Consider the following 25,257-nt stretch of genomic DNA (forward strand, 5'->3'; position numbering starts at 1 on the left):
GCGGCATAAGCCTCCATTTCGGTCCGAATGACCCCCGCCCGGATAGGGCGGATAGGGGATGGGCGACTCCCGGGGGCGCACGTCCAGAGGGTTCCGGGAACCAGTGCCCCCGACAACAGACGGAAGTGAGGTTGAGGACCTCGGCGATATGCGCCGTGACTTACCCATAAGGGGTGAATGATGTCTCCGGGCCCCAGAGGGCAACATATGCTGCAACCAGAAACCAGAGGGGCCTGCCGGCAATGAGGAGGCCGGAGGACAAGATGACTCCGACTGGGACAGCCGAGCCATAAGGAGCTTTATCCGGCGCTCCCGCCAGGACTTCGGCTTGAAATGTTGGCAGGCGTCGCCATCCGTTGATTCGTGGTGTTTGCCTAAACATCACATACAGATAAGATGTGGGTCCATCGCAGACATTTGCCGCAGAACAGGAGGTACACATTTTAAAGCCCGAAGGCATCGCACACTGTTCCAGACGCGAAGCGTCAAAAGGGGCCTGAAAACAGGCCAGAGGAACCGCTGACTCTGGATCCGGGTTGCACGCGGAACAGAAGGAAACTGACGTCAGCGTGCTGGGAGGGACTTATATGCCCTCGCTGACGTCACGTACGTGGACATCAGGGCGGGGTTGTATGGCACCATTCCCCGTTGCGCAGAGGTGCTGCTGCAAAGAATTTTCTGGAACCAGTCTGACGCCTGGAGATATTCTAAGTTAAGGAATCTGCGGCTAGATGTCTCTATCAGATTACTGCAGATCGTCTGGTTTCCAACTCTTCCCCCCTGAACAGTCTCTCTCCCCCTCTTACGACACCTACATTGGCTTCCGGTGAGGAAGCGGATCAGATTTAAAACCTGTTGCCAGGTCTACAAAGCTTTAAATGGCCTCGGTCTCAGCTATCTGTCAAATAAACGCACCAAATATGTGCCACCCAGGTCCCTTAGATCTGGGTCTAAATCTCTACTTCTCATCCCGCGTTATAAAAAATCCCGCTTGGGTGGCAAAGCTTTCTCCTTTCTAGCCCCTTACTGTTGGAACCAACTCCCCATTCGTTTGCGCTATTGACCAGATTATCTGAAGTTTAGAAGGCTGCTCAAAACCTCACTGTTCTTATTTGTGTATTTTCTTGGTTGACTGTAGCAATCTATAGCGCGGAGATACCCCTTTCGGGGTTATTCAGGCACTTTATAAATTAAATTCAAATTCAAGGCTTCAAGAGGCATGGGTGCAAGTTGGCTGGCAGGGAGTGATATTTGGGGGCAGGGGGCTGCTTGGTTGAGACAGTGAAACTATTGGCACAGCAGATTTCTCCCACACCTCGATGATTAATGTTTCTTCAGGATCTCAGGCTGGTCACTAAATGACCTAGTGGAAGAAGACCACAGGGCCACTGAGTGCCACATGTGTCTATCACTCCTCTCACACACAGGTGTAGGGAAGAGAATGCATTGGCTCTTAAGATTCTGCCAATGCCGGCTGTGTGCGCCTTGAATCTTAACACTTATCGAGGGGTTCAGGCATCCAGGTTCTTTGATCCCTCACAGTAGACTATCTGGCCAAGTAGCAGGCAGTATACCCCACAAGCTCGATAGGGAAGGGAGTGTGTGTGTGTGCATGTGTGTGTGTGTGGGCACGTTTGATGCAAGCTTACACTCATGGTGCCTATGTCAAGGTGCCTATGTTGTCCGTATCTGTGTTGTACGTGTTCTGTGGGCGAGGAAGGAATGCACTGTTGCTGCAAAGGCACCGCCTAATCTGATGCATTTAATAGCGAATTTTGAGAAAACATTTGTCACTATGCAATGGATTATGCTTCTGATTTCTCAGCACTTTTTCTGGGACGTGTTTAATCAAAGGGCCAGAGATTCCACTCCTGGCAAGAGGTCCCACAACAACGGTCCTCGTGACTAGCTGGCCGGGTTAGGTCTGTAACGTTGTCCTCTCTCAGTCCTTTTATACCAATACAATGTCTAGTCTAGTAAACACTTCCATCTTGCCTTTACTATTTTCCCATGTGGTTAAGTGCTAAACCCTCACTTCACACTCAATGCTGTTGTCTCTCTTCACTACCCTTAAAGGTCCCACGCTGCACAGGGACATGGCGATCACAGCGATGAGTCTATAATGTTCTCTCTATTGACCCCCCTCAGCTTTGAAAAGTATCTGCTCCCCCCCACCAAAACCCAATGTGATCACCCATCAAGATTTAAGTGAAACTGTTTATGTTCTTGGATGGCATGGCGTCATACCTATTAAACCAGGATCTATCTGTGCTTTTGGGAGTGTCTGCGTTGTCAAATATTTTGATACAGTCCGCCAAGGCCTAGGTGCATTATGTGCTCGCTACTGCAGTTATAATCCACATTAATAAACGCCTCACCAGTTCTGTCTGAGAAAATTTACTTTTGCAGAGTCTCGGTGTTCTTAAAATACCAGTTTACATTCACACGGATGGGGCTCAAGGCCACGCTCTGAACAACACAATCCGTGCATCCCCCACACAGAGGGACCTACACAGCACAGTGCAGAGCACTGGAAAAGGGCGGGGTTGTTGTATCAAGGTAAACTGAAATACAATAATTCCTTTGCGTATGCACACGTTACAGTCTTTCTCTTATCATACAAGTATAATATAGCTGCACTATGCTTATGTTTTATGCGGAAAGAAATATCTAGTTTGAGTGATAACATTATGGAAACACACCTGGAGCAAGCCCTCTGTCAGTGACAATTTTGTACTACATTCTCTAGTGGAAATATTTAAAGAGAGTAAATATGTATGTACATTAACGATAACAAATATAATACTACAAACTCAATTTTCCCAGATGGATCATTATGTGTCAAAGTTACAGATTAGAAGGCGGACCCAGGAGGGAGTTTCATCATTCTAAAAGGTCGCCTGCCAGAATAACCGCACTAACAGGCACACTCGAAAGTGAAAGCTGTCTGCCATATTTGCACTTTGAAATCATTATTCTGAGATCAGTGGCAGGTGTTGTACACCACTTATGATCTCGAAATAAATAGATTATGAGCTGGACAAGCAGAAATAATCTGTACTCTGGTGGACACAGACTATGAGCACTGCCTTCACTCTGCTAAAATGCCTTTATTTGACTACACATTGAATCTCTGATTAAGAGCGTGCAGAAGTTATTTTTAATCTACGACATGTGTACGTCCCACGTAAAAAACAATTCCAAGATTAAAGCTTCTCTTTTCCTCTGTGATATCCTAGATTCCATCTTCGTTAAGTAGGTGATGGACATCTACACAGAGAGGGCAGAATGCATTTCGAAGGCTCCATTGTGGGACAGACGGGTGACGTCTGCCTGACCATAAGTACCTGCTAAGGGCTTGCAATATAGGCTTAAATCAGGGGGTATTCAGTTATTAGTTCAGCCTAAACAATAACAAGCATTTGCAATGCAATAGGTCTCGCATTTGCTTGAGTTTGAGCTATTGGCATTGTAAATGCCAATGACTTTTATTTATGTGCTAAGCAAACCCTAAAAGTACAGAGTGCGTGTTTACGCAGTGCTGCGTGCAGGTTTTTAAAACACATAAACAAAAGGCATTGTCATTTACAATGTGTTGGAAGGCGGACCCCGAGGAGTCGGTGAGACCACCAAGGGGGGGGGCCCTCTCACTGCACGAAGTAGCCGAGCGCTGCCGAGAAGTCTCCTGAGAGATCCTTCTCCTATCCCGTACTAGCACAGTAACACCACCACACCGGACTCAAGGAGGTTGTCTCAAGACAAGCAATTCTTTATCATCAATAAAAAGGTTACGAGCTCAATATTTACACGAAGGGATCGAGGGATCCACCAAAAGTCTCAATGTCTCTTTGGAAGGGTAGGGGTAGCGGGACAGTCTTTGGCAGGAATGTGGTACGAGGGTACCTGGGGCCCAGCTCTTATCCTCACGCTGGAGGACCTCCGATCTCGGAGGGGTCGAGCCGCGACGGCGTCAGCAGGGCTCTGGCGTACAGTTCGTGGAGAGCCGCGATTCAATCAGCAGGGCTCTCAAGATGGTCTCTGTTCAGCTCGAGCCGCGACGTCGTCAGCAGGGCTCCGAGGAAGGTTCCAGCGAGGTTGGGCCGCGACAGCGTCTGCAGGGCTCCGATGTTCCAGGTGGTTCAGAACAGGGTTCACAGGAGGGAGCCGCGACGCAGTCAGCAGGGCTCGTGATGGTTCCGACAAGAGTTCTTCTCCGTAGGGTCAGCCGCGATTCAATCAGCAGGGCTCTCGACTCCGGGATACAACTGCCGAGCTGTGGTGGGGTCGCCCCAGATATAGGTCTGGAGCCCTTTGATGTCCGGACCGATGCGCCCGAGGGGGCGGAGTGGCCGGGTGGAGGTGGCCAGACGCCCAGCAGGAGAGGCGCCAGGCCCATGGGAGTTGCAGGGCGATCACACCTTGAGAGGGGAGGACAGTTGGGGGTCCCATCGATACTGTCCTCCGCCGGGGCGATGAATGGTTCCTGCGGCACCCCCTGGCTAGTTCGTGGTGCCTCGATGTCGGGGCTTCGCTGGGGTCGAGGCCGGGTTGAGCGGGGTCGCGCCGGCTGGTGCATGGTGTGACGTGGATGCCAACAAGATGGCGGAGCCACGAGGAGTATGCGTCCACGTGCAGCTCCGGGTGAAGGGCCTTGGTGCAGTTCAGACGGGTGGCCCGTGACGGCCGGGGCGGGGAACGGGCACAATCCAGGGGGTTAAGGACCACGCCACGAGGCCGGGTCCAACAGGCGTCCCCCCCAGCCGAAGGCATGGAGAGTCACCCATCTCCTTGGGGATTCTCCTCGTCAAGGCGGAAGAAGCGGGACAGGCCGTCGGCGTTGGCGTGGTCATTGCCGGGCCGGTGTTCGACGTCAAAGTCCATCCCTTGTAGCGAGATGGACCACCGCAGCAGCTTGGGGTTCTCGCCCCGCATTTGCATTAGCCATTGCAAGGGCCGGTGGTCGGTCTGGACCCGGAAGTGGGTGCCAAAGAGGTAGGGCCGGAGCTTCTTGAGGGCCCACACCACAGCGAAGGCCTCACGCTCAATAGTGCTCCAGCGTTGCTCTCGGGCAGTAGTCGTCGGCTGATGAAGGCCACTGGTCGGTCGAGCCCCTTTTCGTCGGCTTGGGATAGGACGGCCCCGTTCCCATACTCGGAGGCGTCCGTCTGTACCACGAACTCCTTCTGGTAGTCCGGGGCCTGCAGCACCGGAGCAGTACACATGGCTGTCTTTAGGGTGTCGAAGGCTGTTTGGCAGCGGGGTGTCCAGTGTACCTTCTTGGGCTGCTTTTTGGACGTTAACTCTGTGAGGGGGCCAACAATGCTCCCATAGTCCCGGATAAACCGCCGGTAGTATCCGGTGAGGCCCAGGAAGGCCCGGACAGCGGTCTGGGTAGTGGGGGGTTCCCAGGTCTGGATGGCATCTATCTTTGCTTGGAGGGGGGCCACCTGCCCGCTCCCCACTTGATGGCCCAGGTAGGTCACGGATCCGTGGCCGATTTGGCATTTGCTGGCCTTGATTGTGAGCCCGGCCCGCTGAAGGGCGGCCAGGACGGCCTTCAGGTGGAGAAGGTGCTCGGCCCAGTGGTTGCTGTACACGGCAATGTCATCTAAGTAGGCCGCGCTGAAGGCCTCAAGCCCGGCCAAAACCTTGTTCACCAGTCTTTGGAAGGTGGCCGGGGCGTTCTTCATTCCGAAGGGCATCACCCGAAAGTGGTAATGCCCATCCGGGGTCGAAAAGGCGGATCTTTCTTGGGCGCCGGGGGTGAGCTGGATTTGCCAGTACCCGGCGGTGAGGTCCAGCGTGCTCAAGTAGCGAGCGGCCCCTAGGCGGTCGATCAGTTCGTCGGCCCGGGGTATCGGGTGTGCGTCTGTCTTGGTTACTACATTCAGGGCTCGGTAGTCCACGCAGAATCGCAACTCCGGGGGGTGACCGGGAGCTGCGGCCTTGGGCACCAGGACGACAGGGCTGGCCCACGGGCTGTCGGAAGGCTCGATGACCCCCAGGGCCAGCATCTTCGCTACTTCGGCCTGGATGCAGGCCCGCACTCGGTCAGGCACCCGGTAGGCTCTGTGTCGTATGGGGGGGTTCTCCCCGGTGTCGACGTCGTGGACGCACCAGTGGGTCACCCCCGGGGTGAGAGAGAAGAGTGCTGCGTAGTCCCGCAGTAATCGCTGGCAGTCGTTGCGCTGCTCCGGGGTCAGGGACGAGGCGAGTTGGACCCCTTCGATCGATCCATCGTGACTGTCGGATTGCAAGAGGTCGGGCAAGGGCTCGGAGTCGTCCTCGCTCCCCTCGTCGGTCGCCAGCAGCAGGCTCAGTTCGGTCCGGGCGAAGTGGGGTTTTAGCCTGTTCGCATGTAGGACCCGGAGGGGGTTCCGGGGGGACTCCAGATCGACCAGGTAGGTGACGGGACTTTTCTTCTCCACCACCTTGAAGGGCCCGGTCCACTTGTCCTGGAGGGCGCCGGGTTCGACCGGGGCCATGACCCATACTTTCTGACCTGGCTCGAATTCTACCGTAGAAGTGTTGCGATCGTACCACCGCTTCATGTCCTCCTGGCTGGCCTCGAGGTTGGCTTCGGCTATGGCTCGGAACTTGCGGGTCTGGTTTCGGAGGGTCAGGAGGTATCGGTAGACGTCAGGAGGGGCGCCTCGGGGCTTCATCTCCCAGCCCTCCTTGACCAGGCTGAGTGGTCCGCGGACCGGGTGCCCATACAATAGTTCAAACGGGCTGAACCCCAGGGACTTCTACGGGACCTCCCGATAGGCAAACAGGAGGCAAGGCAGCAGGACATCCCATTTCCGCCTGAGGGGTTCTTCCAGGCCCTGGATCATCCCTTTCAATGTTCGGTTGAACCGCTCAACCAGCCCGTTCCCCTGGGGGTGATATGGGGTTGTGAACTTGTATGTGACCCCGCATTGTTGCCACAGGGACCGCATGTACCTGGAGATAAAGTTCGTGCCACGGTCGCTCACCACTTCGCTGGGGAATCCCACTCGGGAGAAGATCCCCATCAAGGCCCGTCCTACCACAGGGGCCGTTATAGTTCTGAGCGGGACCGCCTCCGGGTACCTGGTGGCGTGGTCCACGAGGACCAGGATGAAGCGGTGGCCCAGGGCGGTTTGGGGGTCCAGGGGTCCCACAATGTCGATTCCGACTCGTTCAAACGGGGTGCTGACGGCGGGAAAGGGCTGGAGGGGGGCCTTGACCCGACCCCCCGTCTTCCCGCTGGCTTGGCAGGTCTGGCAGGACCGGCAGTGGTTGTCCACATCTCTCCGCATCCGAGGCCAGTAGAAGTGGGTCACCAGACGACTGTACGTTTTGTCTTGCCCCAAGTGTCCGGCGAGGGGCACATCATGGGCCAGGTTGAGAAGGAACTCCCGGAAGCGGAGGGGGACCACCAACACGCGGCCGGCCCCGAGTTCTGCCACTTTCTGTTCACTGTACAACAGGCCCTCGGCCCAGTAGATCCAGTGGGTGCCGGTCTGGTCACCGTTGGCTTGCGCGGTCGCCTGCTGTCGGACCCCCTTCGAGAGAGGGACAGGACTGTTGCTCTTGCTGGAACTGCTCTCGGGTGGGGCCCCCTTCATGTTGCCATTGCGTCAGTTCTGGTAGGGCGCTCGGAGAAGCCATCTCTTCGGGGGAGGATTCGCTGGGCCCGGGGTCGGTGTCCGCCTCCTCCTCGCTGCTGGCGGGAGGGGGTGTGAGCCCCTCGGGTCGGGCCGTCCCGGAGGTCGAGGAGGAGCGGGGGGCCTGGGCGGTCATGGACCGGGTGATGGCGCAGGCCCAATCAGCCAGTCCCAACATTCGGAGGTGCTCTCGTCGTTCTACTTGAGCCCAGGGGGAACTCTCCAAGTCGTTCCCCAGGAGGCAGTCAACCGGGGCGTCGTCGCGCACCGTCACCTTCAGCAGGCCCGTCACCCCTCCCCACTCGAAGGGGACCAGGGCCATCTGGCATAGGCTTTCACTGTTGTCGGCCGTCCGCACCGGGCACAGCACATTCGGTAGAATCTGTTCAGGGGTCACCAGGTGGCAGCGGACAGCGGTGATACTGGCGCCGGTGTCGCGAAGGGCTTCGGCCCGTTGTCCGTTGACCGTGACCTGCTGCCGGTACTTCTGGGTGTTGGTTGGGATGGGGGTGCAGGGTACCATCTCTCGGCTACCCAGGCAGGCCAGGGACATGGCTGCCGGCTCCCACTCCGTGTTTTCTTGGTCGAGGGCCTCTTCTTCCTCCTCTCCCCCCAAGGCGGCGGCTGTCAGCTGCCGGGGCGGGGGCCCGCCGGCCCCGTTTCTTCGGTTCAGGGGGCAGGCCGGGTCGCTGGCAAAGTGTCCGGTTTGTTGGCAGCCATAGCAGGTCACGGGTGGCCGTGGTCCGGGTCGGGCCGGGCCCACCCTTCGCGCTAGGCTCGGGGAGAGATGTGGCTGCGGTGGCCCTCGAGGGGGGCTCCTGGGGGCCCCAGCGGGAGGGTCTCGGTTCCTGTTCGGCCCTCCCCCCCCACCGCGCTGGCGTGGGGGTCCGTTGGGGTTCCTCTGGTACTCCCCCATTGAGCTCCGGGGGACCCGGGAGTTGACCCATCGATCGGCCTCGACGGCAAGTTTTCGCGGGTCGGTCATTTTGCTGTCGAGGAGGTGCTGCCTCAGTTCCACGAAGCAATTATTGGAAAGGTGTTCCCAGACGATGAGGTCGACCAGTTGTCCGTAGGTGGTTACTTTGCTGCCTTTGATCCACCCTTCTAGGGCCCGACTGAAAAAGTCCACATATTCCACCCATGTGGTACCCGGGATTTTCTTGCAGTCTCGGAACCGCTGGCGGTACATCTCCGCTGTTAGCCCGTATCGGGTGAGCAGGGCCTCCTTCATGTGATCGTAGGAGGTCATCACCTCCTCCGGTAGCTGGAGCAGCGTGTCCCGCCCTTCACTCAGGAATCGCCCCCACAGGCCTGCGCCCCAGTCTTTTCGGGGCACCCGATGGGAGGTCATGGCCACCTCGTAGGCCTTGAACCATTGTTGGATATCGTCATTCTTGTAATACTCCTTGACGACCTCCTTCGGGATATGCACCTTGGCCTCGGGGGGCGGTAGAGTGTCTCTAGTACTGGGGTTGTTGGTCCCTCCGTTCTTGGCCTTGATCTCGAGCTCCTTGAGACTGCGCTCGTGCTCAAGAGTTAGTTTCTTTTCCTCCAACTCCCGGTGTCGTCTCTTCTCTTCTATTTCTTCTTGAAGGCGTAGCTGCTCGAGGGCCAGTTTCTTTTCTGCCAGCTGGAGTTCGCCGTCCAGCCGCAGTCGGGCGAGCTCTAGTTCGTGGCTCCGGACCTTTTCCCGCTCTCGTATTTCTTCCTCGGAGAGGCCGGTTTCTAGGCTCTTTCTTCCTCCGGTTGCCGGGGTCAGTGCGGTTGCTGTGGTCTCCGTCAGGGGCAAGGGCCCCTCTTCCTGGGAGGGGCCTGCCCCAGCCTCCAACCATGCCCTCAGAGCTTTCTGCATCTCTTCCTTGGTACCGAGGCTGGTGGTTGCAATGCCTTTGTCTCTGCAGAACTGTTTTAATTCTTTGTGCGTATATTCTTCCAGCCGTTCGGGCTGGAACTCCATTGTTGCGTTGTTTTCCTGGCTGCTCATGATGCTATTCGTTTGGATGGGTAGCTAGTGGGTACTGGCTGGTACGTACTGCGTTCGGCTCGGATCCCGTCGCTGGCCACCAAATGTTGGAAGGCGGACCCCGAGGAGTCGGTGAGACCACCAAGGGGGGGGGCCCTCTCACTGCACGAAGTAGCCGAGCGCTGCCGAGAAGTCTCCTGAGAGATCCTTCTCCTATCCCGTACTAGCACAGTAACACCACCACACCGGACTCAAGGAGGTTGTCTCAAGACAAGCAATTCTTTATCATCAATAAAAAGGTTACGAGCTCAATATTTACACGAAGGGATCGAGGGATCCACCAAAAGTCTCAATGTCTCTTTGGAAGGGTAGGGGTAGCGGGACAGTCTTTGGCAGGAATGTGGTACGAGGGTACCTGGGGCCCAGCTCTTATCCTCACGCTGGAGGACCTCCGATCTCGGAGGGGTCGAGCCGCGACGGCGTCAGCAGGGCTCTGGCGTACAGTTCGTGGAGAGCCGCGATTCAATCAGCAGGGCTCTCAAGATGGTCTCTGTTCAGCTCGAGCCGCGACGTCGTCAGCAGGGCTCCGAGGAAGGTTCCAGCGAGGTTGGGCCGCGACAGCGTCTGCAGGGCTCCGATGTTCCAGGTGGTTCAGAACAGGGTTCACAGGAGGGAGCCGCGACGCAGTCAGCAGGGCTCGTGATGGTTCCGACAAGAGTTCTTCTCCGTAGGGTCAGCCGCGATTCAATCAGCAGGGCTCTCGACTCCGGGATACAACTGCCGAGCTGTGGTGGGGTCGCCCCAGATATAGGTCTGGAGCCCTTTGATGTCCGGACCGATGCGCCCGAGGGGGCGGAGTGGCCGGGTGGAGGTGGCCAGACGCCCAGCAGGAGAGGCGCCAGGCCCATGGGAGTTGCAGGGCGATCACACCTTGAGAGGGGAGGACAGTTGGGGGTCCCATCGATACTGTCCTCCGCCGGGGCGATGAATGGTTCCTGCGGCACCCCCTGGCTAGTTCGTGGTGCCTCGATGTCGGGGCTTCGCTGGGGTCGAGGCCGGGTTGAGCGGGGTCGCGCCGGCTGGTGCACGGTGTGACGTGGATGCCAACAAGATGGCGGAGCCACGAGGAGTATGCGTCCACGTGCAGCTCCGGGTGAAGGGCCTTGGTGCAGTTCAGACGGGTGGCCCGTGACGGCCGGGGCGGGGAACGGGCACAATCCAGGGGGTTAAGGACCACGCCACGAGGCCGGGTCCAACACAATGCCAATAGCTTTTTTATGTATTATTGTTGGAGCTGCTTTATGAATGTTCATCTATTTACAGTTCATTAAGTGAAAAGTTATAGCATGTTTAGACACCAACTTCAGTCACACAAATATTGAAATTACAAAATTTGCTCAAGGCAAAGGTCGATTAACATCAGCAACAGCCATGAAATATTCCAACAATGTCAAAGTCTGCACTCGGCAGTCAGAAAAGCACAATTTTACCTTGTCACTGACTTTGCTCCTTCCCCTTTTCTCATTGAAAGATTCCTATGATTCCAAAGTGGTCCTGGCAGTACATGCGTTCTATGGGAGGGGGGGGGGGGGGGCTGTGCTAATTCTTCCAGCAATAAGAAGAGTGATGGTGCGGGGCCTCTAAGAAGGGGTGAAACAACAACAAAGCCCCGTTCACAAGTAAATGGTCTTTTAAAGACCTGTGAAGTACTTGGGGGCAGTTGCGATAAGACGGATGACAGGCCACACACAACAGCTCAAAAAGTATTTTGTAATGTTCAATGTGAGAGACAGGTCAGTAGTGTTTTTTTCCCCAAAATATACGTCAAACCTTTTTATTTTTACTAAGAAGATACTGGATCTTTGAGAACATGTCACTCCTTTGACACCAGAAAAGATCTTTAGAGACCGTTCATTGCCAGACCACATATATATTCAACCACTTGTGACTCATTGCATGCACTGCTGCCCCAGTTAGTGTGGGCAGCGACAGGGGACCGCCCCATGTGGATGGACTAATGCCTACTAATTTGCTAAGTCACAGAACAATAGAACAAGAAGATCTTGTGTACTGCTCTAATTTTGCAGGAGTCTCTGAAGGTGAGGTAGCAGTCACATGTGCATTCAGGATTATCTGAATGGGTGGCGGCAGTAGGAATGGGAGGCGGCAGTTGGAATGGGTGGCGGCAGTAGGAATGGGTGGCGGCAGTAGGAATGGGTGGCGGCAGTAGGAATGGGTGGCGGCAGTTGGAATGGGTGGCGGCAGTTGGAATGGGTGGCGGCAGTTGGAATGGGTGGCGGCAGTTGGAATGGGTGGCGGCAGTTGGAATGGGTGACGGCAGTTGGAATGGGTGACGGCAGTTGGAATGGGAGATGGCATAAGTGGTGTTTAGAATGGGAGGCAGGACTAGAACAGGAGGCAGGACAGGACTGGGAGGCGGCGATGGGAACGAAAGGCGGCGGTTGGAACAGAAAGGAGAAGGTGGTTGGGATGGGAGGTGGCTATTGGGATGGAAGGGGGCAGATGGGGCGGGAGGCGACAGTTGGGGCGGGAGGCGGCAGTTGGGGTGGGAGGTGGCAGTTGGGGCGGGAGGCGGCAGTTGGGGCGGGAGGCGGAGCGGAGGGCGGCAGTTGGGGCGGGCGGCGGCAGTTGGGGCGGGAGGCGGCAGTTGAGGCGGGAGGCGGAGTGGTGGGCGGCAGTTGGGGCAGGAGGTGGCAGTTGTCATGGGAGGTAACCATTAAGTGCACATCCTGATGCGGACTTTAAATGCATTTAAAATTGACAAGCTGTGCTTGAGGGGTGTCTGAAGAACATTTCTGTCCCCCTGGACCATCCCGTGATGTTCCCTTATCTGGAAGACTTTGCTGGGGGTCTCGAGCAGTGAACGGCTCTTCTGTTATCCTCCCGTCATCAGACACCAGACAGAGGGATGGCCAAGCTCTGTGTGTCATGGACGCTGCAAAGAAACCAATGAGGATTCTTGTTCTTCTTGGGACCCAGAACAATATTCATTACAATGCATTGCATTGGCTATGTGTGACCTTTGACACCGCAGTGATGTGCTTCCAGGGGCCTCACAGCTAGAAAATGTTGAGCGGTAAATAAAGGACGGAAATAGACTATTCCAACAGCAGGTGAATCACAGGCCGTGGTTGAATATATTTGTAATATAAATATGTGCATGTCTCTGCAGAGATTGCTTGGAGCGGTGCAATGCAGCACAATTACATCACTGTAATGATCTGTTCCATAAACACTTGTATTGTAAGAGGTCCGTGGGGGGATATGCGTCTGCATTACAGATGCCCTACAAACAGATTGAGATGTGCCTACTTGCAGCTCTGGTGTAGCTGTGTTCTCGAGCCTCAAAGTTAAACGAATATTCATGCAAAGTAAAACAAACACAAAACACATTCTCCAAAGCCAGTGGCTCTGGCTGATATAAGGAAACGTGTCTTTACGGACGCTGTGTGTATGGTGTTGTACGTGTGAATAGGTGAATGCAAGAATGAGTCGACAGGTAGATGAATGAATGAATGGATGGATGGATGCATGAGTACCTGGAGGAGTATTCGAGTTTATAGGTGTTGAGTGACTGAGTGTGTGGATGGATGATGAATAACTGGACGGAGTCATATCAATTTACACGTTATCACTACCCCCCCCCCAACTTGTCCCCGCCCCCACCACAGACTCGCGAATCAGTGAAAAGACGATTTCCACTGCTGTCTCGCCTCTCCTCCATGACCTTTGTACACATGTAAGTTGACTGTGTCTATACTAACAGGTTCCCTTTATTAACATTCCCTAAAACAATCATTGGCACAGCTAATACGTTTGGCTTTGATGCACGAATGTGTTCTGCATTCTGTAACCCAGAAGTTATTTTATTTATAAAACAGCGAGAACCACTGGCCATCTTTGAACTCTTTTTAAATACTTTGTTAGCATTTGGAAGCCTTTCTAACAGCAACATTGCAAAGACCTGTTGGAATTGCCAATGCTTGGTATATAGTGTTTCTGGAAGTGAAGGTGACTGTCGTATGTCGGTGTCACTCCCCCCCCCCCGTGTCGAGGCAGTCCCACCCCGCCCCTCCCCCCCGCACCCTCCGTGGCAAGGCAGTCTGTAATAAGTCCATGTAGTCGAGGTGTTGTATAAAGATAAAGCATTCATCATTATACTAGTCACTAGTCATTCCCCCCCTCCCTGTTGAGGCTGGCCCGCTCATTGCTGCTGAGCTACGAATAGCGCTGCATCACAGACTCGCAGACCTTCAAAGCACTTCATCACTCAGGAGCACATTCCTGTGCGTGCGTGAGCCTCATTATGCACGAGACAAAGGTGCCGTGAGAAGGCCGAGTGACGCGTTTGGTAAAGGATACATGTTTTAATTATTTTAAATTATCGAACGCCTGTTGAGACGTCTACAGGATGCATTTATAAAAAAAAATGCATCCTGCACGCAAGTGACTGGGTGAGCCGCGAGTGACTGTGTGCGGGCGACTGAACGAGTGTCCGAAGGCATGTGCTTTTGGGCACTTAGCTGGAAAGGTGAGTAAGTGTCCGATTGTGAGTGAGTGAGCAAATGAATGTGATGCGTTTGGGTCAGTGAGTAGCACTGCGAATGAGTATGAATGAGTGAGTGTGAAAGGTTCCACTTGATGCAGAGCGGAAAAAAAAAGTTAAGTCGGATAATGACTCCTCCTTTTATCCTCTGAGGTCCAAAACATGAATAGCATTTGGAGGTCAGTACATTAGTAACATCTGTGATATGCAGGGCTATACAATGCTGAAATCCGCTATAAGAAGCGCCATATGAAAACACACGATTTCTCATTTAAATTAAAAGGTTACATGCCCTCCAAGATACTACTGTATACCCGAACACATCTGGGAACAACTAAGAGGGACAGGCGTAGAAAACGAGCATTGGCAAAGCCAGCAGGTCTGGGTTTATTGTGCTAAAGCATGTAGCATAGACGCACGAAAGCCAGACACATGTAAGAAATGAAAGGTCGTCTATGTCCAAGGCTCCCTTGACTTCCGTACAGTCCTGCCATCACTGCTATGCTGAACAAGCATCGATCTCTTATCTTTATGGGGCCATGTGTTTGGCCCCATAAAGATAAGAAAGTGCTGCACGTCAGCCATGAAGCAGGCCAGCCAATCCGGCTCGGAGAGAAAGGGTGTTAACAGAAAACCCTCATTTCCAATGGCTGGCCACCGTTTAGCATAAACGGTGACGCCGGCCAATGGAAATGAGGGAAGGGTCTTAAAGTCCGCTTCTGAAATTCGCTCTTACAAAATCTCTCACGCGAGACCTAAACAGCATTGTCACGTGGGACTCTACACCAAAGGGCTTTCGAACATACAGAAACCAAGAGAGAAATCATTAAACATGCTTCTTGGGCTACATAGCAACAAAATTTAAAAGCTATATCAGTGAATAATGAAACTAATTTTCGAGGTCAATTAATCGCAAACTCGCCAATCTATGAGCAAATAACGTAGGTACTTGACCCAACATAGGGAGTGAACACATAAAAACATCCATGAACAAAGAAGGTTAAAGTAAAGAAACATTGTAGGTCAGTTGGGTAACGCCACTGCTGCCGAAGCTGCAGTGCAATATGGAGGCCACAACCGTGTCTAGACATCATTTTATCCCTAAGTTACTAAAACAAGGTCAGTGAAATTTGCCATGGACGCGTGTGATATAAGAACCAATTCAGAGTGCCATTAAGCGCTATACAACTGGTTAATACTAAAATAAAAGTACTATAAAAGGCATGGAGTCATTATTCACTTCAATATTAGGTGGCATTCCCTGAAAGTGGCAGCGTTCAAACAAGGGGGCAGGCCAGCGATATATCCACACTGACACTGCAAACCTGGCTGAGTTTATCCGAGCTTGCATGCTGAATGCCACCCTTCACGGGTAAGCTTCACTTGTTTCTTTCAAAGGTTTCCGATGTAATTATTGACAGAACACAGTGGAATGCCAGAACACTGCCATGTGTTGCTTTTATATTGGTGAGGGTATCGTCTGGGAATAACTATGCGAAAACCTTTTTTTTTCCTTTAGCAAAAAGCTAGCAGGGCTAAATATTCTCTTAACGCAAAGCATGTATATAATTTCCCACAAAAATTCTCTGGCATTTCTCCAGTGTAAATACAGTGGGATCATTAGATACAGCAATGTGTGTTTTTTTTTTATTGGAAGCAAAATCAAATTATATTAATTGAGAACGAAAAATGTACGTGGAGTTCCTAACAAGTAACGAGGCAAACAAGCGCGCACTGAAGTTGACGAGGAGGGAGTGGGGGCGGGCACAGTGCAAATGGTGTGCCCTTTGATGTCCTCAGTGGCCGCGCGACTCACTGACGGACATCAAAGGGGCCGCGAAGTGATCAGGCAGTGCTTTTCAGGCTGCCAAATGGTGCGCGCGCCCGGACGGGTCACATGCACTGTAGTTGGAGGCCTGCAAAGCCACTGTTTGCACTTCCAAAACGCGCTTACTATAAGTCTCGCCAGAGCAGCGCTAAAGCGCTGGTCAGGCGAGACCTAAAAAAGAGCCCATCTGAAGACCCTTCCAGAGTGGTGAAAGATGCACTGACTCACAGTAGAAAGGCATATAGTCCAGTGTTTAATTGGTAAAACTAAAAAAATGTGCCAGGGACCTTATCATAAACCCACTGCAACTTGTGCTACCCATTGCCCCTGCCAGCACTTCCAATGATAATACCAACACAACTACAAAGCATCACACTCCTAAAAGTGTGAGAATTCAGAATATTCCAGGGCCCCAAAGCTACAAGAATGGCTTGGGCGGCAGGCATTAGTCATTTTTAATGTATATTGAATTAATATACAACTGTAGCTGTGCTAATCCGTCAATTGGACAGACAGAGCCACTATGTGGCAGACTGTCATAAGCGCCGATGTTGATAATTAAATTCTGGTGCGCCAGCAGAAACCGCCGGCTTAAGCACTGAGTTATCCCTCCACGAAAATATGTTGAAATATTCCAAACGGGTCAAAGGAGGCTGACTAAAATAACAAAATAGAACAACTAATTATAGCAATTAACAACATTTCACGGAAAAACCATTTAAGGCAACTAGGTAATTGTCTCCTGAGGCGGAAGGGCAGTCATTCTCTTTTAAATTGCGCTGCATGTTATCTTAAACTTCCACTTACGTTTTAATTTTGCTTTGTTGGACAATCTCGGTCCCTGCCTTTCTCTCAGCCGACTAGGTGCTGGGTTTTTAGAGGGACAACACGCATTCACTCCATCGCAGGAGCAGGCAGACATCTTGGGGGGACATTGCGATTAGCGCGCTAGTGTTTCGCTCCTCGGGCTCTACAAAAGAGGAAGCAAACGTGTGCGCACAGCACTAGGTAATTGTCTCCTGAGACGGAAGCCTGGAGTAGATACATTCTCTTTTAAATTGCGCCGCATGTCATCTTAAAATTTCACTAACGTTTTAATTTGCTTTGTTGGACAATCTCGGTCCCTGTCTATCTGTCAGCCGACTAGGTGCTGGGTTTTTAGAGGGACAACACGCTTTCACTCCATCGCAGGAGCGGGCAGACATCTTGGGGGGACATTGCAATTAGCGCGCTAGTGTTTCGCTCCTCGGGCTCTACTAAAGAGGATGCAAACGCGTATGCACAGCAGACGGCGCAGCGGGCGTTCCGAAGGCGTGCCAAAGGCAAGCCCGTCTGCGCCCGTCCGCGCCCAAACGAGCCCAGAGACGCTGCCACTACTAAGGTAAATATTCGTCATCCAGTCTCCTTATACTACTCAGCTGAATCCTTAGTTGAAATCAAAACGTGTGCACAAGTGAATAATCGCTCTCATGAGAACTGCATTCAGAAGCTCCCGCACACCTTAGAAGGGCCGGTTACCTGCAATCATTGTCAATTTCAAATGGTTATATCTGCAGGAGATTTCCAAGTCCCCGGTAAAGCTTTAGAGCCAGTCACTATGAGTCAGAAAATATTTTGTGTAATGTTAGATCCCTTGCTAAATACCCATTTGAAATATGGGATATGATTGGATTGTTTCGCATGATCCTGTCTTATGCTTTTTTACTGAAACATGGCTGTGCCCCTCAAATCACCCTATGATTACCCTGGCAATACCAGAGAATTAAAAATTTATTCATTTGGATAGAGAGACTAAAATAGGAGGAGGTATTGCCATTGCTTTTAAAAATCACCTGGATGTGAAGTGGGTTTTTAATATCAGCAATGATTGCTTGGAATTAGGAATTTTTAAGGTTTCTTTGTCCTCTTCCGACAGCTGATATGGTGCCTTTGTGTATCGGCCCCCGGGACCTAGAGCCAAATTTACAGATCTCCTGGTGGAACATCTTGCATTACATGTACTCGCTGCAAACAAATTTATTTTGCTCGGAGATTTTAATTTCCATGGGGAAAATCCTGCTGATCCTGAGGTTAACAAACTTCTCTCTTCTCTCGAACTAATGGGACTTACCCAAAGAGTTGAAGGTGCCACTCATAGAGCAGGCCACCTATTAGATCTGGTCTTTTCCAACACAGACCAGTTGAGATGTGACCCCTAGACCCCCTTTCATGGACAGATCACTCTATGATCACGATCTATATTCAGCAGTCATGCCAGAAGAGCTCTAAACGACCTATTAGACAAAATCCTGAACAGCGTAGGACTTGGCACAATCTCTCCTTAGAGGCATTCAATGAGGTTTTTTCCCCAAATCCGGTAACTAACATCATGGAAGTATCCAAAAAGTTGGAGGTTTTTTAATATCGCCTTAGAAACAGCCTTTGATGCTGTTTTACCGCAAAAAAAACAGGGCTCCCTTCAACGGCGGCCTTCCACTTCTTGGTATTCGGTGGAACTTAAAATGGAAAAAGCCAGTTGCAGGCGTTTGGAAAGAACGTGGAGCACTAGTAAGACTCATCAAAACAGACTTCTTTATAGACAGTCTCTGTCCAAATATCATCTGAACTTAAAAGTTGCCAGACGTCGGTTTATCATCAACCATATAGAAAATGCCAGCAACTCCCCGAAAACACTGTTTGGCATAGTACGGGACTTTGTGTCTCCTAAAGTCTGTAGACAGGCGCCTATGGAATCCCAGGAGTTCTGTAACTCTCTGGCGACCTACTTTCATGAGAAGATATCAAAAATCTATGAGAACTTCCCTTCACCAGCCGCTCTTGACTTTGTATCTTCTACCAAATTTGAAGAGCAGGATAAGATAGCAGCCAGCTCCTTAAACAGTTTTGAACTAACCACAACGGAGGAGGTTACAAAAGGCCTTGCTGTGGCTAAATATGGGTCACCATTAGATCTCTGTGCGCCAAAAACGATGGCGCTTCTAGCCACAAGCTGTGCCCCGGTAATCCGAGATATATTTAATCATTCCATCCATACAGGCACTATTCCAGCCATCTGGAAGGAGGCATTTGTTCACCCAATATTAAAAAAACCCACTGCTGATCCTTCAATTCTTGGTAATTACCGCCCGCTGCTGGGTAAAATATTGGAAAGTATTATCAATCGACAACTAAGTTCTTACCTGGAAGATAACCATATTTTGGATCCCTCGCAATCGGGTTTTCGGCCTGGTTTCAGCACGGAGACTGCCATTTTGGCAGTAACCGACTCTCTCAGACAGACTATAGATGCGGGAGGCTCAGTAATTCTGATTCTTCTAGATCTCGCCGCAGCTTTTGATACCATCTTACATTCTAAGCTGGCGGAGAGACTTCTTTCCTGTGGTATCAATGGGGCAGCTCTGAAATGGCTCAAACACTTCCTGTCTGAGAGAACCCAAACTGTCATGTTGGGACCCTATTCTTCAGCAAAAATGCATCTTGACAAGGGCGTTCCGCAGGTCTCTTGTCTAAGTCCAACTCTTTTTAATATATATATGGCTCCGCTGGCAAGGATTGTCGAGCAGCTGGGTTTTGAGATCATCTCATATGCTGATGATACGCAGCTTATGTTTACCATCGGACCAAACCCCAAACAGTTAGTAGAAAACTTAGGTCTAATACTGGACTGGGTTTTGACTATGAAGGATCATATCGCGGCTACTATGAGTTCGTGTTATTAAGGTCTGAAGCTTCTTAGGAAAATGTTTCCTTACATGCCCACCTCCCACCACAGAACTCTAGTCCAGGCAATGGTCATCAGTCGTCTGGACTACGGTAATGCTTTGCTGGCAGAAGTGGGAGAGACCCTATTGGCCAAACTCCAAGTAGTACAGAAGACCGCAGCGAGAATGATTTTAAATCGTCTGGCAGGCTCCGCCTCAGCTCCTCTGTTAAGGGAATTACATTGGCTAACAGCAAGGAAGAGATCTTTTTTAAAGATCTGTTGTCTCACACATAAAGCGCTGAATGAAAGAGGCCCCCTCTATTTGCGGAAAAAACTATTAAAATACTCCCCCTGTAGGAAACTCAGATCCAGTACTCTGGCTCTCCTCCAGGTTCCTCAAATCCGCCTCATCCGCACTGGGGGTAGAGCCTTCTCATATCTTGCGCCAAGATATTGGAATGAGCTCCCCCCAGCCTTGTGCAAAATCCCAATGTTTAGCATTTTTAGGAAACAGCTGAAAGCTTTTCTGTTTTAATGGTGATATCCATTTTTAATCCGGGCTTACAAACTCTCAGTACACTTTCCTAGTCAGCGCCGAGATGCCCCAGGGTGATTTGAGCGCTCTACAAAACAGATAACATAACAAACATAACATAACACTTCAAATCTGCAGCTAGCCAAATTTGCTGTTGAATGCCTGACGATCAGTTATTTTTGGTTGGTATGCTACACAAAGACCCGGGATATTTCATCTGAATGCTTAGGTTTCCAGGAACATATGGTTTACTAGAGAAATGAAAGCAGTCTCAATTTTGACTTTGACACGTCCATCCTGCACGGAATGTCAGAAGTGGTCAGTGGACTCGAAAATGTAAGCACTGTCCTGCCAAAATGGCATTACTCATGAAGTGTTCACACAAATTACTGATTAAATAAAAATAAATCAGCTCACACCACGATGCTTGATTAAAAGTTAAATGAGTCCAAATGTTATAGATAAAGATGTTATGTGGGTATAATGATTTTAGGGAAATGGGCATTTAATAAAATTCCACTTGAAACAACCACTGGTAATCGACACCAATTCTCGCTGGAGAAAGAAAAGACGACTTGATAGTAGGATTTCATTATTGTCAACGACAACTAGGGTTTACAACCCCAATTCTCTTTTGTATGTGTCTATTTGACAATAAAGTATTTTTTAGGGATTTTATACAAAAATATCTCAGGGCTTTTGCTTAGTCTCCACTCTGTATTTTGTGGCTGTAAATTGAACAGTTTGGGTAACCACATTCACTTTTATGAAATACATGAATCTCCCATGAAACAAATCTAGGTTTCTTTGTGTGAACCGCTTGTCTAATACTAGAGGCATCTGGAGTGAGCATGTAGCTTTCATCAGTGGATAGTAGCCTCTCATCCGCACACACTCACCCTGATCTATAGCACTTTTATTTGCCACAAACCGAAATCATGCAACTCTCAAAGAAAAAAATAACCTCATAATTAAGGGGATAAATAAATACATAATATTTTAAATGGAAGAAGTAGGTAGTAAAGCTGTTGTAACCACCCTTAATTTCACCTTCATTCACACACTGAAACCAGCGCTGTTCTTGCATGTCCAGTCAGTGACAATTGCTACTGGAAATGCATAGGGTCCTGCGATGGCAGAAATCTCAACGCTGTACTTGCTCCCCGATGCCAACCCAGAGAAGGTGTAGTTATGTGTGCCCCTACCAAGAGAGGCCTTCCTCTTGATGTGGTTGGCCGGACTATCATATAGGATTACCAGGTAGCTGTCTCTCTCCCCCTCAACTCCTTCCCAGAATACATGCAGGTTGCTCGTGCTGCCCAAGTTATTTACCTGGACACCAGACGGTGCTAAGGGGTCTGTGTGAATCAAGGAAAGAGTGTTAAATCCTGAAAAATCCTGTGTGGTAAGACATTTCGAAGTACAGATGAGTGAGATTGCATTTTCCTCCTTGACGAAAGTTTTTTTCACATATAAGAGAATTCATGTAAGATGCTATTAGGATAACAATTTAATCAACTCTTGAAAGGAAATCGATACCACTAAACTGTAAACATTATCCAAAACAGGAATCAAATTAGAAATTTTGATTTTGCAACACATAGCTCACACTGCTGGAAGGCTGCAGTTTAGAATTGTGAATATATATTGCACCACTTCCTAAAAGGATGTAACTATTTTGTAGAACTTTATCACTTCCCTGATGAAGATCCTATGCAAAATGTTACATCAAGCTTAAAATCCGCCACCTTCTTCCTTCTCATCTATTGGCTCCCCGGCACATACACCCCTTATTTTGCAGATGCTCTTCTGGAGTTAATATCGGCCATTATGATAGACTATCAAAATCTTTGTATCCCATGAAAGCTCAACAACTGCTATGACAAATTAGTACAATGCCAACAGTCATACCTACTTGCTAATCAAGAAGGACTGTCGTATTTATATAGCGCTTTCTACCCCTGACAAGACATTGAAGTGCTATTTAGCGAGTAGAATGTTGCTCCGGAACCCAAAGGTGGATTAGTTGTGGATTAGTAGGGAGAAATATAAATTGGTATTGGGCATGATGGGAGTGGTAGACATGCGAGTCTGTTTGTTCATTGGACCAACAGGACAAAGGCTGGCCAGAGAAGGGTAGAGTTTGAAATGATTATTTGGGAGTTCATAGTGGTAAACGAGGTGTTAAATGAGTCAGAGAGCCTGTTAGCTGGAAGAGTAGGATAAAGGATGGATAGATGAGGGAAGGGTTTGGAAAGGGTTGTTTGGGAGTTCATGTAGTAAAGAGGTTTGGTATGAGTCAGAGATTGGCGGTAAGGGATTTTTGCACGAGGAATAGGAGTCATCATAGAGTGGGGATTTCATGAGGTTTGGTGGGGATTCTTTTTTTTTCTCTGCAGTGGGAGGAAAATATATTAATATGTAGCTACAGGACCCACATAAGAGGCATACCTACATAGAGATTTTAACATGATGCACATGTCGAAAAATAATTAGGGGATATAAAATTGTACTGGATAAAGTCCCATATGTACATGCATGGATAGATATTTAGAAACTCCGGCTTTCTGTTTGTGCTGTAAATTGCTGCCCAATATTTTAATAGTGAAGCGCTTATAGATAGAAGTGCTATAATCACATTTACACATTGTGACAGATGTGCTATTATAGCAAAGTAAACCCATAGGCAAATACTCATCTTATGTGTTATTGATGTATTGACCTACTTGTATATGAATATAATGATATAGAATGATAAAGTAATACATATATGTGTGTGTGTATACATATATCATTTACTCAATTTAATATATTTATTTTCATTCCTCGAGTAAGTATAAATATATATAGGGGAGAGGATGTAGCATTACGGCTAGAGCGGTCGACCTCGAAGCTGGGCAACCAGGTTCGAGTCTCAGCAACGATGCTCAACATCCTGTGATTCTGGGCAAATCACTTAATCTCCCCGTGCCTGACAAGAATGAAAGTGTCCCTCTGTAATGAAACTGGTGCTCATGTAAAGCGCTGTGATACCCGATGTCTCGGGTCTAGTTTGCGCTATATAAAACTCCCCAAAAACAAATATAGAGAGAGAAACACACCCATATTATTTATTGTTTGGGTTTTATCATTAATTATGATTTGTTTTTATTATTTAATTATTTTGATTTATGTATTAATGATTTTTAAAGTAATAGGTATATTGAGTAGTTACCATTTACACATCCCTTCTGAATAATCATATTTATATGTTGTGATATGAGTGATAATAATAAATAGAGATCCATAAGCATGTAGTCAAATACTTAGATGTTATAAAGTTATGACCTATATAGATTTTAGGCATAAATTATAAGTGTATATATGTTAACCATAAGTGATATATACATTTGTACATTTATTAAGCATAAACATAAGGATATATATTTTTATCCATAAGCAATATGTGCATTTGTACAAAGTGATGCACATATCTGAATTCATGCATCGAATCAAAGTATACATGTTTACAAACATATGTATATACACCATCTGTGTCTTTTGCATACTATTGCTGTACATGACAATGTATATTACCGGGCATTGTACTGCATCTTATTAGAGCCTGCTAACAAACATTTAAGACTGTCTTTAGCAAGACACTAAAACAAGCTCATATTAAAGAACCAACACTGCGTTTTTTTATCCCACTGGGACCATCACAACTTACACTGTTCATCAACCAAGCAGGCTCTCTGTGCTTTTAAAACGAACTGCATAATTAAGAAGTGACCAGGTTCTGATACACATGAAAATTGTTTCCATCATGCTTTTTCCTATCAAAAGTTCATTTGGTACATCCATTTGGTAGGCCAAACCCTTTAGGCTGCTGCAGCCACCAAATGACTGATTCTCAGTCACTGGAAATAAGTCCACTGCTTGGAGCAAACTCACATCTTTAACTTCAGTCAAAATAGCCCCAATAGACTCATTCGTCACCAGACCCAATGTATTAGACTGGCCTTTGTAGTGGGTGATGCTGCCCAATGTGGCATGTTGTTGCGGTATGATGGAATGTCATTGGTGAGTCAGTTAGGGATAAAGGGCAGTCATTAAGGGGTGTTGTTGGTACAGAAAAGTCCTCTGCTTGGTAGAGATGTGTAAGCCTGCCCTGAGTGATCAACAGTAGTATAGTCTTGATCCCTAATGCTGATTTTTTTTGTCATAGGTGAACATGGATCACACGTGTGCACCATGACATAGGCCTGTCAAACAGATTGCAGTCTTGTTGCACTGGGATGCGTGCCCAAAGCCTACCACCATAGTGGTGGAAAGCTACCACCTTCACCAGGATTTTAGCAGTACGAGCGCGGTGGTGGCAGCATGCTGTGTAGTAATCAGTAGTAGTAAAAAGGACCTTTTTACAGTTTGATACTGAAGTGAGGGCTACAGACACACTCACCTTTTCCATAGTTCCCCTGCTGTGTGCTTAACTCACCCTTGGACTACGTTAGGTAAGTTGTGGAGTGGTGCAGTGCAATGCTTAAGTAGTGACTCTGCATTAGTTGTATGTGTGTCTGGGAAGGATACAGTTCAAGGATGGAGCAGAACTGTGCAGTGCATGTGTGGTTAAAATATGTACTGGGTGCATGTACATCTAACAGAAATACATTTATTTATTTTATTCATTTATTTTGAAGGTTTTATATAGCGCTGGCTAGACCCAGAGGTATCAGAGTGCTTTACAAGATAAGGATAGTATAAGGCACATCGGGTATAAAAGCATATGAAAGGTAGCGCAACAAAAATTAGAAATATACAAAGTACAAACAACATGAGCATTATACAGATCAAGATAAATTAACAGGGGCAGGAGCTATACATTTAAGTAATTAGGTAAATGGTGAACAGGAGAACAGGGTATATATTACTGAACAAATATAGTATGATTGATAAGAGATCAGGAGTAGGACACAGGTTAGGAACCCCAATAATAATTGAGGAGGTGGGTTTTGAGGTCTTTTTTGAAACTAGAATAGGAGGGATTACAG

At 49.2% G+C, this 25,257-nt stretch overlaps 1 protein-coding gene across 1 annotated transcript in view; it reads right to left on the reverse strand.

Moving 5' to 3' along the window:
* Nucleotides 1-25,257, reverse strand: part of LOC146870662 (receptor-type tyrosine-protein phosphatase V-like) — a 450,224-nt gene that overhangs the window by 210,920 nt on the left and 214,047 nt on the right. Inside the window, 1 exon segment of the mRNA XM_085643396.1 lies at nt 21,313-21,585. Within this exon segment, the coding sequence (XP_085499522.1) occupies nt 21,313-21,585 (273 nt within the window).

The sequence above is a fragment of the Triturus cristatus genome, chromosome 1_1, assembly GCF_964204655.1.
Source record: "Triturus cristatus chromosome 1_1, aTriCri1.1, whole genome shotgun sequence".
Taxonomy (NCBI): Eukaryota; Metazoa; Chordata; class Amphibia; order Caudata; family Salamandridae; genus Triturus; species Triturus cristatus.